This window comes from Aspergillus fumigatus, chromosome 5, assembly GCF_000002655.1.
Source record: "Aspergillus fumigatus Af293 chromosome 5, whole genome shotgun sequence".
NCBI lineage: Eukaryota > Fungi > Ascomycota > Eurotiomycetes > Eurotiales > Aspergillaceae > Aspergillus > Aspergillus fumigatus.
Window position 1 is genome coordinate 3,517,537 of NC_007198.1, and position 14,401 is coordinate 3,531,937.

General features: G+C 48.9%; 5 protein-coding genes across 5 annotated transcripts; 2 read left to right on the plus strand and 3 right to left on the minus strand.

Annotated features, from left to right (window-relative positions):
• Positions 1-39: 39 nt before the first annotated feature.
• Positions 40-2,992, minus strand: AFUA_5G13370 (DEAD/DEAH box helicase). Its single transcript, XM_748224.2, has 3 exons — positions 1,797-2,992; positions 1,323-1,741; positions 40-1,268 (listed from the first exon to the last, which is right to left on the minus strand). The coding sequence occupies exons 1-3, from the start codon at positions 2,904-2,906 to the stop codon at positions 431-433; spliced, it is 2,367 nt and encodes a 788-aa protein (XP_753317.1). The 5' UTR covers positions 2,907-2,992; the 3' UTR covers positions 40-430.
• Positions 2,993-3,527: 535 nt separating this feature from the next.
• On the plus strand, positions 3,528-6,666 carry AFUA_5G13380 (uncharacterized protein). The gene is made up of 7 exons (XM_077804889.1): positions 3,528-3,602; positions 3,659-3,720; positions 3,795-4,071; positions 4,128-4,759; positions 4,808-5,084; positions 5,131-5,211; positions 5,257-6,666. The coding sequence occupies exons 1-7, from the start codon at positions 3,581-3,583 to the stop codon at positions 6,222-6,224; spliced, it is 2,319 nt and encodes a 772-aa protein (XP_077661025.1). The 5' UTR covers positions 3,528-3,580; the 3' UTR covers positions 6,225-6,666.
• A 325-nt stretch (positions 6,667-6,991) lies between these two features.
• On the minus strand, positions 6,992-10,120 carry AFUA_5G13392 (mitofusin; the record flags this gene model as incomplete). Its single annotated transcript, XM_001481466.2, has 4 exons — positions 9,665-10,120; positions 9,541-9,589; positions 7,415-9,480; positions 6,992-7,353 (listed from the first exon to the last, which is right to left on the minus strand). Exons 1-4 carry the CDS (start codon positions 9,984-9,986, stop codon positions 6,992-6,994), a joined length of 2,799 nt encoding a protein of 932 aa, XP_001481516.1. The 5' UTR covers positions 9,987-10,120.
• A 71-nt stretch (positions 10,121-10,191) lies between these two features.
• Positions 10,192-11,512, plus strand: AFUA_5G13410 (ESCRT-III subunit protein DID4). Its single transcript, XM_748220.3, has 5 exons — positions 10,192-10,350; positions 10,404-10,618; positions 10,689-10,749; positions 10,803-11,063; positions 11,124-11,512. Exons 1-5 carry the CDS (start codon positions 10,345-10,347, stop codon positions 11,253-11,255), a joined length of 675 nt encoding a protein of 224 aa, XP_753313.2. The 5' UTR covers positions 10,192-10,344; the 3' UTR covers positions 11,256-11,512.
• A 126-nt stretch (positions 11,513-11,638) lies between these two features.
• AFUA_5G13420 (Protein kinase domain-containing protein) lies at positions 11,639-13,601 on the minus strand (the record flags this gene model as incomplete). Its single annotated transcript, XM_748219.1, has 3 exons — positions 11,639-12,238; positions 12,386-12,879; positions 12,947-13,601. 3 exons carry the CDS (start codon positions 13,599-13,601, stop codon positions 11,639-11,641), a joined length of 1,749 nt encoding a protein of 582 aa, XP_753312.1.
• Between the last annotated feature and the right edge of the window lie 800 nt (positions 13,602-14,401).

Genomic DNA, 14,401 nt, shown 5'->3' on the forward strand with positions numbered 1-14,401 from the left:
TATCGATAAGCCAGATGTGGGCTGGAGCTGTGTAGAGCAGCAGATTCATGTTGGACGGCGAAATCTTGTGTTAACTTTTGTTTCTCTTCGGTCAGTCCAGTAGAAAAACTCTGGTTTTGACAATTTAAAACAAATCTACTATTGTCTTCGACTGACCTATATTGACCTAGATTAACCTTGGAAAGTGCTTTGGAAAGATACCACTGTTTCCCAGAGACCAGATTGTCACACCTGGCCATACATTTGGCCGACAACACCGTACATACAGTATCTAATAAATGAGTCCCTTTAACATCACCTGGATATCGATATTCGCACCTTTCCTCTAAGATGGATGGCCCATAATAATATCAGGTAGAAGAGTTGGATGACGGAAGGCTAGACTATGCCGCTGGTATCACAGATATTCCACGTTGATAATGCATACTACTCAACCGTATAGATGCTGCAAGAGCTCTTCATCTTCCAATTGACCGTCTTCATCAACTTCCTGATGCTCGCGAGGCTTTGAGCTCTTCGGAGCAAGAGCATCGGTAATACTAACAAGGTTTGAGTAGAATTCCGTAACCTTAGGATGTACCATGACTTTGCGCGGGTCGAATCTGGTGACTTGAAGACCAGCTTTCGAGGTTGCACGACTCAAAGCGACATAAGCCTGTCCTTTTTCAAATACCCGCCCAAGGTCGACCTTGACGCGCTGCAAAGTCTGCCCTTGCGCTTTATGGATTGACAGTGCCCAAGCGAGGATCAACGGTACCTGTTGGCGCTGGGCTTGCACTTCGCCGTTCGGAAGCTCAATCTTCCAAGCCTCTGGTTGGCAGAGCAAGTGCCGCTCCGTTCCATCTGGCTGGACGAAACAAACAAGAGGCCATTTTCGACTTGCCACAACGCCTCCATCCTTGTTACCAAGGCCCTTCAGCTTCTTGCGGGCGTGGTTTAGTCTCTCATCGTCACTCCCAGCATCTCGCCCATCGGCAAACTCGCTCTCATTGTCGCGATAGTATTCGAATGTCGCTTCATCCATGAAGGCGACAACTCGCCCAATGGAGCCGTTGACAAGAGAATCTTCCATATTTTTGATCAGCATTACCTGCGCACCTTTCTTTAGGTGTATGACAGGTGGTGCCATGCAATTCGCCAACAATTTTTCTCGAAATTGGACATCCTGGATTGTCCCTGAGTCAACTGCGTGAAACGTCATTGTCTCGCCAGAGAGCCTGCTCATCCGTGCGCTATTGGCCTGTTCCACTTCTTGACGAGTAGGAAATCTGAGAATGAGATGTTAGTCTCAACATTGGCTGGGAATAACTGGGATAACTTACAATTCAGTCGCTTCAAGAGCGTCATGAAAGTTCAGCGGACGGGACAATGATTTGAACGTTTCGATTGTCCGAGGGGTGAGTTTACCCAATCTCATTTCGTTGAGCATTTCGGCGAACTCAGGGTCCTTTTGACGAAAAACATGTGTGAGGAGAATGGTATGCTGGATCGACGTATTCCAAGTAGCCGCTGCAAAGGCAAACTTCGCCTCTCGGCTACTACCTTCAGGTACTGGAGGCAACTGAAAGAAATCGCCAGTAACGACGAGTTGGATGCCTCCGAAAGGGCGGCCATTATTTCGGATTCTCCGGGCGATTTCTTCGAGTTTGTCGAACAAGTCACCATCGACCATCGACACTTCATCGATAATGAGCACCTTCGTCCGAAGCCAGCGATTGCGTGCTTTCTGATTTCTCTTAATCTGTAATTTGACCGTCAACGAATATGAACAAAGCAGAGGCAGAGAATTGTCTAACTTTCTTGACCAACTCTGGAACAGGCTCTTTACCCAGCCCAATTCCTGCAAAACTGTGCAGAGTGACACCCTCGATGTTACAGGCAGCAAGACCAGTAGAAGCTGTGACTGCCACACGATCCGGCTCCTTTCGATATTTACTCCGTAACTGTTTGATGATTTCTCTCATCAGCACGGACTTACCCGTACCTGCAGAACCGGTAAAGAATATGCTTTTGCCTTGGTTAACGACCGCGTCGAGGACATGACGCTGCTCATCACTAAGAAATAAGGACGCAATTTTTGGACGAGTCTGAAGTTGCTTAAAGTTTGTATCGCCCTTTTGGTTTTTCTTATGCTGTCGCCGCAGCTCTTTCTGCTCTTCCTTGATCGCACTGGCGGACTTGTTCCAGATAGCAGTGGACTTGGGACGAGTGGGGGTTTCTGGCTTCTTATACCCCTCAACCTTTGACAATTCGTCGTTCTTGGTGAGCCATGGTAATGTTCGACTACTATTCGGTTGCTGGAGGTGGTGAGGGGGCGAGGACGACCATGGAATCTGAACGCTACTGGACGGGGGAACGTGATCGTTGGAGACAGGAGGTAATTCAGGATATTTTATATCGGAGGATATCAAATCAACGGTGACTCTTTCCGCACTTTGTGAAACGTTGTTTCCCGTTGAATTGGCATTCGAGGTCACAGTAGACTGGTCCGCAATGCTTGGTCTCACAATTTTCGTCGGCGGAATGAAGGGTTCGGGTCCTTCGGAGTCCAAGTCTACATCATCATCGAAATCATTCTCATCGAAGTAAACAGCACTGTGTAGGGTCCCTAATGCAGAATCCCCAGCACTGCTCATCTCGATTTTTCGTTTAACGCCTATTGATTGTAGGGGTGGGGTTGGCTTCGGCTGCACGATGCCATTGCTGCGAAATAGATTGGACTGAAGCGGCTTCACAGGACCTGCGGAGTGGTCTTTCACGGCCTTCTTGAACATAGCCGCTTCCTGAGTCGCTCCCAAAGGTCGAGCTGTTGAGTAACGAGCAGTAAGCGAAATCAGCTTCGGACCATATATGCAGTATTGGCGGAGTAGAACGAGGTCCCTTTCTGTAATTTTGGACACATGCATATAAACCTCGTCCTGTATGTGCAGATCCGTCAAATGAAAGAAAGACTGCAAAGTTGATGATAAGGATGGTTATCTGGAACTTTTCGCGACTCAAGTCGCGTGTTTCCATCCGCAATGTGGATAGACGACGCGCCGCATTATCGCACGTGACATCGATAAGGACTTCATTTTGCTTATCCGCATTGATAAGGCATCATTGTCAAGCGCAGTTTTCCGCTTCTGAAATGTCTCTCTCCAAAAGCCCAAACACGCTTTCCTTTCATTGAGGTAGTCTGACGCTGCTGAATACTGTAGATATTTTTTAATGTAACAGCACCATTGAAGAACAGAATTCTACATGAGTCTGCTTTTACATACATTGGACATTAAGATGTATACTCCATACCCAACCAATGACGCAAGTCGTAATACTTTCCAGGATCATTCCCGCGATTGTTAAAGCCAGGAAGCAACTCAAAATCGACTGATCAATCCGATGAAGCTCTCCTGATTTAATCAGCATTAGAATAGACTATATGTCCAGCCTTGATAATCCGAGTCGCCAACATAAGGATCCGATATCACGTGATCACGCATTTCACGCGCGCGCGAATCAAATGATGCGGAGTTTGCAAGTCTTGATCCATTTCCAAAGCCCAACAGGCCTTGCAATCCTGCTTTGCCAATCATGAAGCATGGCACAGAACTCGACTTCCAGTAGGTACACGCTCAGACCAGTGTCCGTGACTGTGGCACTGCTAATAATGCTTCAGACAAGGAACGCCCTCTTTCGGGGGTGGTCCTCTGCTTTACCTCTATTCTGCCAGAACAACGGGTATGCATGATTCCATGTTCATTTTGTCCAATTTGGCAATACCGGCGCAATCACTGACTGCCAGGGTCCTATAGACTGAGCTGGCTACAATTGCCAGTCAGATGGGAGCAGCTCACAAGTTCGACCTCACATCTGACGTCACACATTTGCTTGTCGGCGAGATCAATACAGCGAAGTATAAGTTCGTCGCACGGGAGCGAAGTGATGTTGTTGTTCTCAAACCGGAATGGGTTGAGGCAGTACGGCAGTCATGGATGCAGGGTGAAGATACCGATATTCGGGCGTTAGAGCAGCAATATAGACTACCAACCTTCATGGGATTGGCTATCTGTATAACAGGCTTTGAGGATAGTATGAGAATCGTTCCGGCGCCTCCCATCTGCTGATAAGGCTAACGGTCATGTTAGTGGCTTATCGGAATTACATTCAAGATACTGCTATTGCGCATGGCGCTGACTTTAGGAAAGACCTCACGAAGAGTGTGACCCATCTGATCGCGCGCAATACAGAGGGCCAAAAGTACAAATTCGCAACACAGTGGAACATTAAGGTTGTAACGATGAAATGGTTCACGGACAGCATCGAACGTGGCATGGTTCTTGAGGAAACTCTATACCACCCTCTTCTGCCACAAGAACAACAGGGCGTGGGCGCGTGGAATCGCACAGCACCGCCAGCCAAGGAGAAAGCTGCAGACGCCGAGAATTCATCCAATCCCCGGCCTAGGAAGCTGCGCAGGATCGCAAGCACGAAGCTCGTTGACCAGAACGAAGGGATTTGGAATGCTATCGTGGGTGCGGGATTCGAAAACAACGAGCTGAGACTGTCAACGAACAGCCAACTGAAGAATGAAGATGTCACATCCTCGAAAATCACGAGGAAGGCATCCGTTGTACAGGAAGCTAAGTCATTCGCTAGCGAGACGACGTTTGCGGAGGCCCAGGGATCTCGTCAAGACACTTCTGAAGTGAGACAAGCTAGCAACAATGGTTTCCTGGATGGCTGTTATTTCTTCATATATGGATTTTCTCCCAAGCAGGTTTGTACCGCTAGCTTCTCTCCTTGCTTCTGATCTGACTGCCCCAAGACCAGTGTACTGCGTCACCACCTTTCATACAATGGAGCTCAGCTTGTGAGCTCTTTAAGCGAGCTTTCGCGCCCAGCGATACCCAAAAGAGGGCATGGACTCTACAAAATAGTGTCATATAAGACGCCACGGTCTGAGATTCCCTCCACGGATGATCTGGCGTTCGACTGTGACGTGGTGACCGACATGTGGCTGGAGAGATGCCTAGAGGCGAAGACCCTAGTGCCACCCGAATCTCATATCGCATGTACTCCCTTACCTGTATTTCCCATTCCAGGTTGGTATACAATCGAACGACTTGAAACATCTACTAACGGAGTAAGGATTCCATGGGATGAAAATTTGCTCTACCGGGTTTTCTCGCATTGACCTGCTGCATTTATCAAAGCTAGTTGACTTAATTGGTGAGCCATTAGATTCGTCAGCTTTAACCGATACTGACTATGTAGGCGCCACATATGACGAGTACCTGACGCCGAAAGCGTCTGTTCTAGTATGTAATAACTCGGGCTCAATAAATAACGAAAAGCTGCGACACACTTCCGAGTGGAAAATCCCAGCAGTCAGAGTAGATTGGCTCTGGTCATCCATCAAATCAGGACAGAGAAAGGCATTCGAACCATATATTATACAGAGGTTGTCGCAACATGAAAAGAGCTTGGAAGTGCGAGCCGGCTCCCGCACTGAGCAGAAAGATGTATTTGAGTCCTCTGATAAGCCCAACAGATCTGCGAAGTCAGACTCCGGCACTAGGGAATCAAAGAAACATGGTATAAACGGGTCCACCAAGAGCACTCCTGTCGAGAAGCCGTCCAAACCGAGTAGTGAAGATGAATCAGTGAAGGCACCACCTCCATACAAACGACCATCACAGTCAGCATCAGTCTCGCCTACCAAAGAGACCAGACCACCAAACACAGCCTCGCCTTCAAACAAGCGAAAAGCGCCAGACCATGTCACAACCTCCGCACAAGCCGCAATCGAACTTGCCGTAAGCGGATTTCTCAAGCAAGCACGAACAGCAAACTCGCGCTCAAAATCTGATACAACAGACCAAGAAAGCGATAGTCTCCGCCGAAGGCGCCGGAAACCACTCCTCGGACGAGCACCATCCCACTCCTCTGCACAGGGCGTGTTCTCCCGAGCCAGCTCAATTGACACACTCAATGAAGACGGATGCGGCAGTGCCGTGGAGAGCATCGGCGCAGAAGGCTTCAACTCGTTCCTTACAGGCGGGCGATTCGAGCCATCGGAATCTCAACGTCGCATTGAGGATCAAGAGAATGAGGAGCCTGCAATGACTCAGCTGAACTATGAGGATCCAGATGCCGTCAAAATGCGCGAAGAGCTCTTTAGTCACGCTGGCAAACTGTCCAATAAGACAAAATCTTCCGATACAGGGCGTGATCGTGGGTGAGGTCAGGGAATTGGAGGATATTGGCTGGGGTACTGGTCGGAGAACGAGGAAGGCGGTTAAGGATTCGGAGGCTGAGTTGTAAATGACATTCATGATCTGGTCTGACTTTATATGAACTTTGCAACGCTTTTGGTGTCTACTTTTCGGTTTGTCCGGTGCATTGCATGGTATAATGGCGTCTTTTGTTCATTCGAGACTCGGGACATAAAGATACACATTAATAGCGTCCACAGTGTGCGGATGTTTTGCTCTCACGATTTGACGCCCCAAACTCTTTTGTCCTAAATAAATAGGGAGTATGTATCCTCTGAAGCCCAAAGATGCTTCTCCATGTGCATTAGGCGAGATTACTATCAGTCCTTGGCCATACACCGTCACTGATCAGCGTATACGACATTTCCTACAGTGAACAAACAAGCAACGCAGAGTCGCCACTGTCATAAGAGACGGGGAAGGATTCTTGAGTTAGAAGTAAAATCATGTACATTTTATAATAAGCAAAGGGCTCAAGGGTACGCCGTTGGGGATATCTAGTAAGCAAAGATGGAATGAAGAGCGGCCGCTACGCTATTGATCAGCCGTGGAGACTATAGCGAAGGACTACTCTTTCAGAGCCCTGGGAATATGGGTGCGGACAGGGAAAGACTGTACAGGACTTTGAACAAGTGGAAGATGAGAAGGGAAGGAGAAAATGCAATGACATGAGTCAAACAGGGGAAAAGAAGGGCGAGATTCACGTAGCATCATAATGTTTGTACAGAAAACGCTCAGCCTTGCACGGCGGCCAGACCTCCAGGCAAGGGGGCGTCAAGATCAATATCCTCAACTGACCGTCGGTTCTCTCCACTATCCCGGAAGAGGTTTGAGAAGTATTTGCTTGCAACCTCGCTCTCATGTTTCGTCTTGCTGACCTCCTGCTTGCGTTTTGCGAGGTCTTCAATGCCTTGAGCGAGGCTAGTCTGCAAATTGCCTGCGGGTATACGGAGGATGCGACGGACCTCAGTCGAGATACGAGTGGCATTGGAGTGTACATAGTCCATTTCAGACAGAGTAGCGGCAAGCTTGCGTGAGAGATGAGGGGGAAGTGTATGCGGGATTGACGAAAGCATGTAAGCTGTAGTCAAGACGGCTGTTGTTGAAAGTTAGCTCAAAATCGCGTATAGCAGAATTGAAAACGGCAGGAAACTTACCAGCAGCGACAATACCTGGTAGGAGCAGACGCCGCAAGTTGTTAGGCCCAAGGATTTTGACGGCACTGAGCATGCTGTCTACCCAGCTGCCTCCGAAGGCTCGACCACCGAGAACTGTCACGGCAGTCATGGCAATTCCAGTGCCAGCCATCTTCTCCTGTCGTTCCCACAAACCGGTAATATCAAAGAAGTCCCAGATCTCCACCTCAGTGTCGACCTGTCTAGCTAGGGTGTGGCGACGACCACGGCGGAACATTGCATCAGCACGGAAGTTCAAGGGAGCAAACTTGTCCTCTCCGACATGCAGAAGACCAATGTTCTGAATGAATCCCACTCCTTGTGCAGTCTTTGCCCGTGCGTAGTCCTCGCAATCAGCGACGGATGTAGCGATCTGCTCCAGCATTGCTAGTTTGAGATCCTCAGCGTACTGGAATGCAGAGAACAGGCCAGGGTACTCAACACCTAGGTCTGCCTCAGACACTCGCGAGATGGTGTCCGTCAATGTTGAGCGCGTATGGTTGTAGACATCCTCGCATGAGTCATCAATACATTTTTCAACTTCTTCACCGAGCTCGACCTGTTTCTTTTTGCCATTTTCATAGGCAGGCTCGAGCTCAGCGAGCTCATCGGTAACGCGCTTGAGTTCCGACTGAGCGATATCACGATTGACAGCTGCTAATGAATTGATATCCGCAAGAAGATTGAGAAGATACGTTCTCGCAGGCGCCAGCTTGGAGCGAGCGCGCTTCTCCAGGACAAAACGTCTGAGAGAACCCTCCAGGTTCTCAAAATCTCGAATCTTCTCCCTCTCCTTTCCTTTGCCCTTCCCTCTATTGTCAGAATGGTCGTCATCATCATCTCCATGAGGATCAGAACCTCCACCGCTGCCACCACCAGACTGCTCCATTTGGACGGGAGGCGCGACTGGGACGGCATTACTGGAAACAAAATGAACCAGCTCAGCAGCTTCCTTATACGTGCGAGGACTGAGTTTGCCAATCTGATCCAGGATCATGCGTTCGCAACGTTGCTTATCACGAATCTGATCAAACCCATTGACAACAATGAAGATGTAAGCTTTCTCATGAGCAGCATTCAAGATGAACTCTTTGGCGGAAAGAGTAAAATGGTTGGCGGCGGATACCACAAAAACAACCACATCAATTTCCTCCTGCCGAGCGAAAACGGCCGTCGTCTTTAACGAGTCTGAGTTGAGACCAGGAGCATCGATCAAAGCGATATCCACCACCCCATTGTTGAGGAGGGATTCATCGATCGTTCGGACATCCTTCACATAGACCTTGCATTGCATGTACTTGGAGTTGTCGATAACGATGTTTTCCAGTTCCGGGAGAGTGTACACATCGTAGGTACTTTCGTCGTTGCGATCGTATTGCTTGTCCTTGTGTACCGCATGTACCTCCTCGACTCCACTGTTCTCTCGCGCATCGAGCACCTCGCAGAAAATGCTAGTGCAGGGTTGCTGATCTTCGGGAAGCACCTTGCGCCGCAGCAAAGCATTACAAAAGGTGGATTTGCCGGCATTCAAGTCTCCTGTGATTAGCACCTTGCTTGATGTATCCTCGATTCTGTCACGCAGGGAAAGAAGGTGTTTAATGCTCTGGCTAATTTTTCCGTCCAAAAGTGATGCAATCGAGGCCTTCTCCAGCGAATGTACCAACTCGGCTTGTGACAGAGCACCAAGCTTCAAATCCAACTTCAAAATCGAGAATTCCTGCGCAATCTGTGGGCTCATCAATCTTGGTTCTGGAGAAGGTCGGCGTTCGGCAGCCGCACTCGACTCCGCCAAGTCGTCGCTTCCGGACATCGTGGCTGCGCGTCGAATTTGTCCTGGCCGGGGTAAAGGCTCCGACTGATTATGCTCACTTTCGAAATACGACTGACTCTGTCGTAGACCGGGTCTTTGCGAATCCGAGCCGGGGCTACCCGGAGCGCTCTGTACAGATGGATAGTGTGCTGGCCATTGGCGGTTCATATCCTGAAGCTCCTTCAACGTTTCAATCGTTCGGGAAATCGCACGTCCAAGCTTCGTCCGATTTGAGTTACTGGAAAGAAGACTTGTCAGCCACTCCAAAGCGTGTTGCAGCTAATTCGTCAGCACATACTAGAGTAGTTGATGAACATGGCTCGCAATAACATGCTTCTCATGCTCGGCTGTAACAGCCACACGTCAGTAACAATGTTCCAATTCTACCCCCTTATCATCCCAGCACGAACAGAACTACGAACCAGCTGGATTCCAGTTACCAATACTGGGAGGTGTAGGCACCGGCGTCGGTTTATCAACCATCATATCCGCTCGCCACCCGGCCCCCTCATCACCATCCATCACACTTCCACTCGCGATACTGCCTCCATAGCCCGAATCCGCATTCAACGAAGCCATGAGAGCTGTGGCGCTCTCAGACGTCGACCCATTCCCGACAGTCATGTACGTAGGCGGGGGTCGTGGATAAGGAGGGCTATTCTCCGAGGAAACATCCTCGGGAGGGTGACGAGAGGATCCCTCTCCGGCCGATGCGCCCTTGCCGGGGAAATACTCCTGACTCATGACGAATATCGTGTGCGTTGCATCGATTTCGAGAATAACAGGATGGAAGGGTGTTTGGAAGAAACGGGTTTAGGTTATGGCGATGGTTCCACTGGGAAATTTCATGACAGCAGGCGTTGGACTAGACCCAAAAGGGGCTGGCAGCAGCATGTGACTCCCGCAGTAATCAATATTGGCCGCGTCTTATTGCTCGTTACCCCGTCAAGCCTCTTGTAAGGTGGGTTGATGTCACCGCATCACATTCACCGCAGGCTTCTATCTGATAAACATACTGCTGCGCATAAAAATTGCCGTCTGTGAGAAGCACGTTTGGTTTTCCCACTGTCTTCGATCGCTACATGAATCTGTCGTGTTCATCATGAATGTGCGTGGTTCACCACACTACCTCTCGTTTCCCCACTTACATGCCTCTTCTAGATCGTCGAATGGGCATTCGGGAAGCGCATGACGCCAGCGGAGCGTCTACGCAAGCATCAAAGAGCGCTCGATCGGACGCAGCGAGAACTAGACAGGGAACGAATCAAGCTGGAAAACCAGGAGAAGAAACTGATACAAGACATTAAAAAGAGCGCCAAAAATGGCCAAATCGGAGCCTGCAAGATCCAAGCCAAGGATCTGGTTCGGACGAGGAGGTATGTATAGCATAACGCCCGTCTTTTTTCCTTCACTGTATCTCTTAATTGATATATCACCTGCGATTAGGTACATCCAGAAATTTTATCAGATGCGGACGCAGTTACAGGCCATTTCCCTCCGTATTCAGGTACGGCAGCGGTTAGAGAGCTGGCGGATCAGTGCGCTGACATTGACATACAGACCGTTCGAAGCAATGAACAGATGATGCAGTCTATGAAAGGAGCCACGATGCTCCTAGGAAGCATGAATCGCCAGATGAACCTCCCCGCGCTTCAACGGATTGCGATGGAGTTTGAGCGAGAGAATGATATCATGGACCAACGGCAAGAAATGATGGACGATGCCATAGACGAAGCTACAGGTCTAGAAGGAGAGGAAGAGGAAGGCGAAGACATCGTGAAGGAAGTTCTGGATGAAATTGGTGTCGACCTCAGCCAGGCGGTATGTTTCATCCAGTGGGCTACTTCTCATGCTTGCGCTTTACTGACATTTCTACCACAGCTGGGTGAAACTCCGTCGGATATTCAGAAGACATCAGTTGGCGAGACCAGAGTTGCCCAAGCGGTTGGAGCCGGGGGTGGGACTGCCAGCGATGACGATCTTCAGGCCAGGCTGGACAGTCTTCGACGGTAACGATACTACACTCGACCAAATTACACCTTTATGCCTATACGGAATATCCACTTAGGAATATGTCCTATTGCTAGATGGCGTACTGGGGATATCATTAATGAGTTACGAATGTCAATAAATTCTTTTATCGGAGGTCCTGTGGTTTTTGTCAGCATTCAGGAATCTACTTACAGTACAGCTCGCACACTAGGCTGAATATAATCTGACGATAATCAAGTCATGGATCTTCATGAGAAAAACTAAAATTAGCTGGGAGGAAAGTTTTCGTCTCAGTCATACATCGCCGGTAAAATGAAAGCTTGCCTGTATATTCTTTTTCTCGCTGAAAATGCAGTCTATCACGTATTTTATGCGCGATTTGGCGAAGTGCACCTCCAACTTCGCTAGACGAAATACTCACGGGGTATATCTGGTCTCCTGAACAATTTGTCACCGTGATAAGCCCATTGGCCAAACCAAGGAAACGAAATCAGCTCGCTGAGTCTTGGTCGTTGCTTCGGGTCCCTTTGGAGCATTGTTCGCAGCGCGTCCACGCAGTCCTGCGACAAATCCTCCCGGACAGCCAGTTCCTCGTTGATCATTCGCTTCCGTCTGGCATAAGCTGCGTCCCAACGGGGTCCTTCGTCATATAATTCAGGAGGCTCCTGCCAACGGCCATTAATAAGCCGACAAGCGAACTCACCAATGGTCCTAATCTCGTCGTCCCATTCCGGATCCTCCCAGGGCGCGTATCCATGCAGCAAACAAAACACCTCCACAGCATAATTCCAGAGCGAGGTTTGACGCGTATCGTTTCTGCATTTGACTTGCGCGATTCCACGTGTTGTGTTTCTGACATGGAGGCGCCATTGTGGCTTCAGCAACTCGATTGCAACCTCTGGAGATAGTAGATATTCTTGCCAAAAGACGTAGGTGTGGGAGTTTTCCAGGAAGTCACGATCATCGAGCCCAAAGCCCATTATTCCAAAGTCGATCAGTTGTGTCTGTATTCAAGAAGAGAGTTAGCCAAGGCCCATAATGGTCAACTTCAGGGAAATTGAAGACGAATTTGGGGAGGGAAAAAAAAGAAGCAACAAAGAAAAGCAAGCCTTGCATCTTCAACCGAATTGAAAATTCTGAAATTTACTTACTTCAAGATTCTCGCCCACGAGGTAATTGCGATAGGACACGTCGTCATACGTGATGTTCATATCACGGAGGTAAGCGATTGCTTCCAAGAGCTGCGTTGACACCTTGCCGGCCTGAAGCTCATTCAGCCTTGGTTCCTTTCCACGAGTGCGGAGATGACCTCCTTCAATGGCCCAAACTTGGTCCGTCTCTTGCATTCCATTTGAGAGTTGGAGTGTATCGTAGTCGATACAAGCAGACATGACAATCGCGACCTTGTCCTTCTCAGTATAGACAGAGTGGAGGGTTGGAAACCTTGGGCTGCGAGTCAATAAGAGCATGATCATTGCTTCACACGGTATATAACGAACTTTTCCACCCTCTTCAAAGAACATCATTTCGGCTACATGTGACCCATCATCCATGGCCGCAATGGTGTTGTGTTCGTTAATCTTGATGGCAAAGTTAGCCTGTCCGTGAGGAGTGTTTTTGTGGGCAAGGAACACGGTGCCGAAGCCTATATCAGGTCATTAGCTCGCAGTTAAAGATTACTGAGCACGCAGAGAAGAAACAGGTGGGCATACCTCCAGAACCAATGCAACCAGATAGTCTCACCTTCCGACGAAGCTTGCGGCACATACCCTGGATTCTTGCGTTGGCTGTTGCGCGCCCACCCCTTGAGCGTCCTATGGACCTGGCAACCTTCGTTTGGAAGGTATGGCTGTCAGGTCTGTGTTTTTTGGTCTGGTTCAGAGTGGCCGCGCCTAGGCCGTACTTGTGAGAGCACCGGGAGACCCGTCGTCCTCCCCTCAGATCCAGGCTCGTCTTCAGTCGGCCCGCAATCACTCGGTGAAGAAGGGGGAATCTTTCTGAAACCGCACTCTCTGGCTGAATGAGTAGGGGAATAATCTTGTCCAACCGGCGGGTATCAGCAGGCATTCTCTGAGGGTTTATGTCCAAATTGGCGGTAGGACCGACACCATCCGAGTCAGTGTCGCTCGCAGTTGTATCATTTGGGGCGACAGCCAGAATTGTCGCATTGCTTGCATTCGTGCCATTCGTGTCGTTCGTCCCATTTGTTCCGTCTGTCCCAGAGTCATCGGGATTGAAGACCGGACTGTTCTGGGCGTATGAAAGTGTATCTCCCCGTGGGGTGACGCCGCGTGGGGTGTAGGTACCGAACCTGAGCCCTGGTCTACCTGCAGCAGCTTCTTTTGGGGTGTTGTTTGAATCTGACATCCTCGCATATGCAGAAGCTGAAAAGGTTGTATAAAGGAAAGAGTCAATTTTGATGTGATGTTTCCTGAAATCTTCCCACAATCATACGCGGGGAATGCGTATTCTATATACGCTTGAAACGACATCTCTGCCTCCATAGATTGCTTTCAGATTATCTATGCCACAGTCCAAAATTAGAACATCGATGAAGTTACCAGGAGTCGGAGGTTGGTCCATTGTTCAGTGACAGAGGGCAATACTCAATGTTGTACTTGATAAAGACATTGACCCAGAATAACGAAGTAAGCAATGTCAACAAAGCGTTTCATGTTGAAACTTCGCCGAGTTCTGACAAAGGGATTTCGGACATGGGAGACCCTTTCTCATATGGGAGTCATTGTGCTCTCACAATCTGAAAGGGCTCTTTGGACACTCTTCAGCTCTTTACGGCTTCCACAGAACAGGGTGCTCTCTTGTTGCAGTCTCCGACTGATAAAGACCTTAGAATAGAAATGACAAGGGAGCGTTTCAACTTCAGATATTGTATCACAAAGAGCATCATTCATGCTATTATAATCCGGCCCTTGCATATAGCTATTCTAAGTAAATCTTTGTTGACCTCCAAGGACATCCGATTGGTAACCCAGGCAGACAATGTCAAAGGGATCATCCATGAACCAAGACTTTCATCATTCGCCAATGGGTGTTCAATTGTTAGTACTTTCAAAGAGGACAACTACAGAGTCCTGTTGGTTCCCATTCATTTTCCAGATCCAAAGCCCTAGTAACCCTGCTAGGATATATCTCGTAATAAGATCTGA

What these genes read in the sequence shown, in the direction of transcription:
- AFUA_5G13370 (XM_748224.2), bottom strand. Translation starts at nt 2,906, where the DNA reads ATGCATGTGTCCAAAATTACAGAAAGGGACCTCGTTCTACTCCGCCAA. An exon ending in TTCCAGAGTTGGTCAAGAAA is followed by an intron (nt 1,742 to 1,796) that starts GTTAGACAATTC and finishes GTCAAATTACAG; the next exon opens with ATTAAGAGAAATCAGAAAGC. An exon ending in GCTCTTGAAGCGACTGAATT is followed by an intron (nt 1,269 to 1,322) that starts GTAAGTTATCCC and finishes TCTCATTCTCAG; the next exon opens with ATTTCCTACTCGTCAAGAAG.
- AFUA_5G13380 (XM_077804889.1), top strand. Translation starts at nt 3,581, where the DNA reads ATGGCACAGAACTCGACTTCCA. An exon ending in GGCACAGAACTCGACTTCCA is followed by an intron (nt 3,603 to 3,658) that starts GTAGGTACACGC and finishes ATAATGCTTCAG; the next exon opens with ACAAGGAACGCCCTCTTTCG. An exon ending in ATGGATTTTCTCCCAAGCAG is followed by an intron (nt 4,760 to 4,807) that starts GTTTGTACCGCT and finishes GACTGCCCCAAG; the next exon opens with ACCAGTGTACTGCGTCACCA.
- AFUA_5G13410 (XM_748220.3), top strand. An exon ending in GATCTGGTTCGGACGAGGAG is followed by an intron (nt 10,619 to 10,688) that starts GTATGTATAGCA and finishes ACCTGCGATTAG; the next exon opens with GTACATCCAGAAATTTTATC. An exon ending in CCATTTCCCTCCGTATTCAG is followed by an intron (nt 10,750 to 10,802) that starts GTACGGCAGCGG and finishes ATTGACATACAG; the next exon opens with ACCGTTCGAAGCAATGAACA.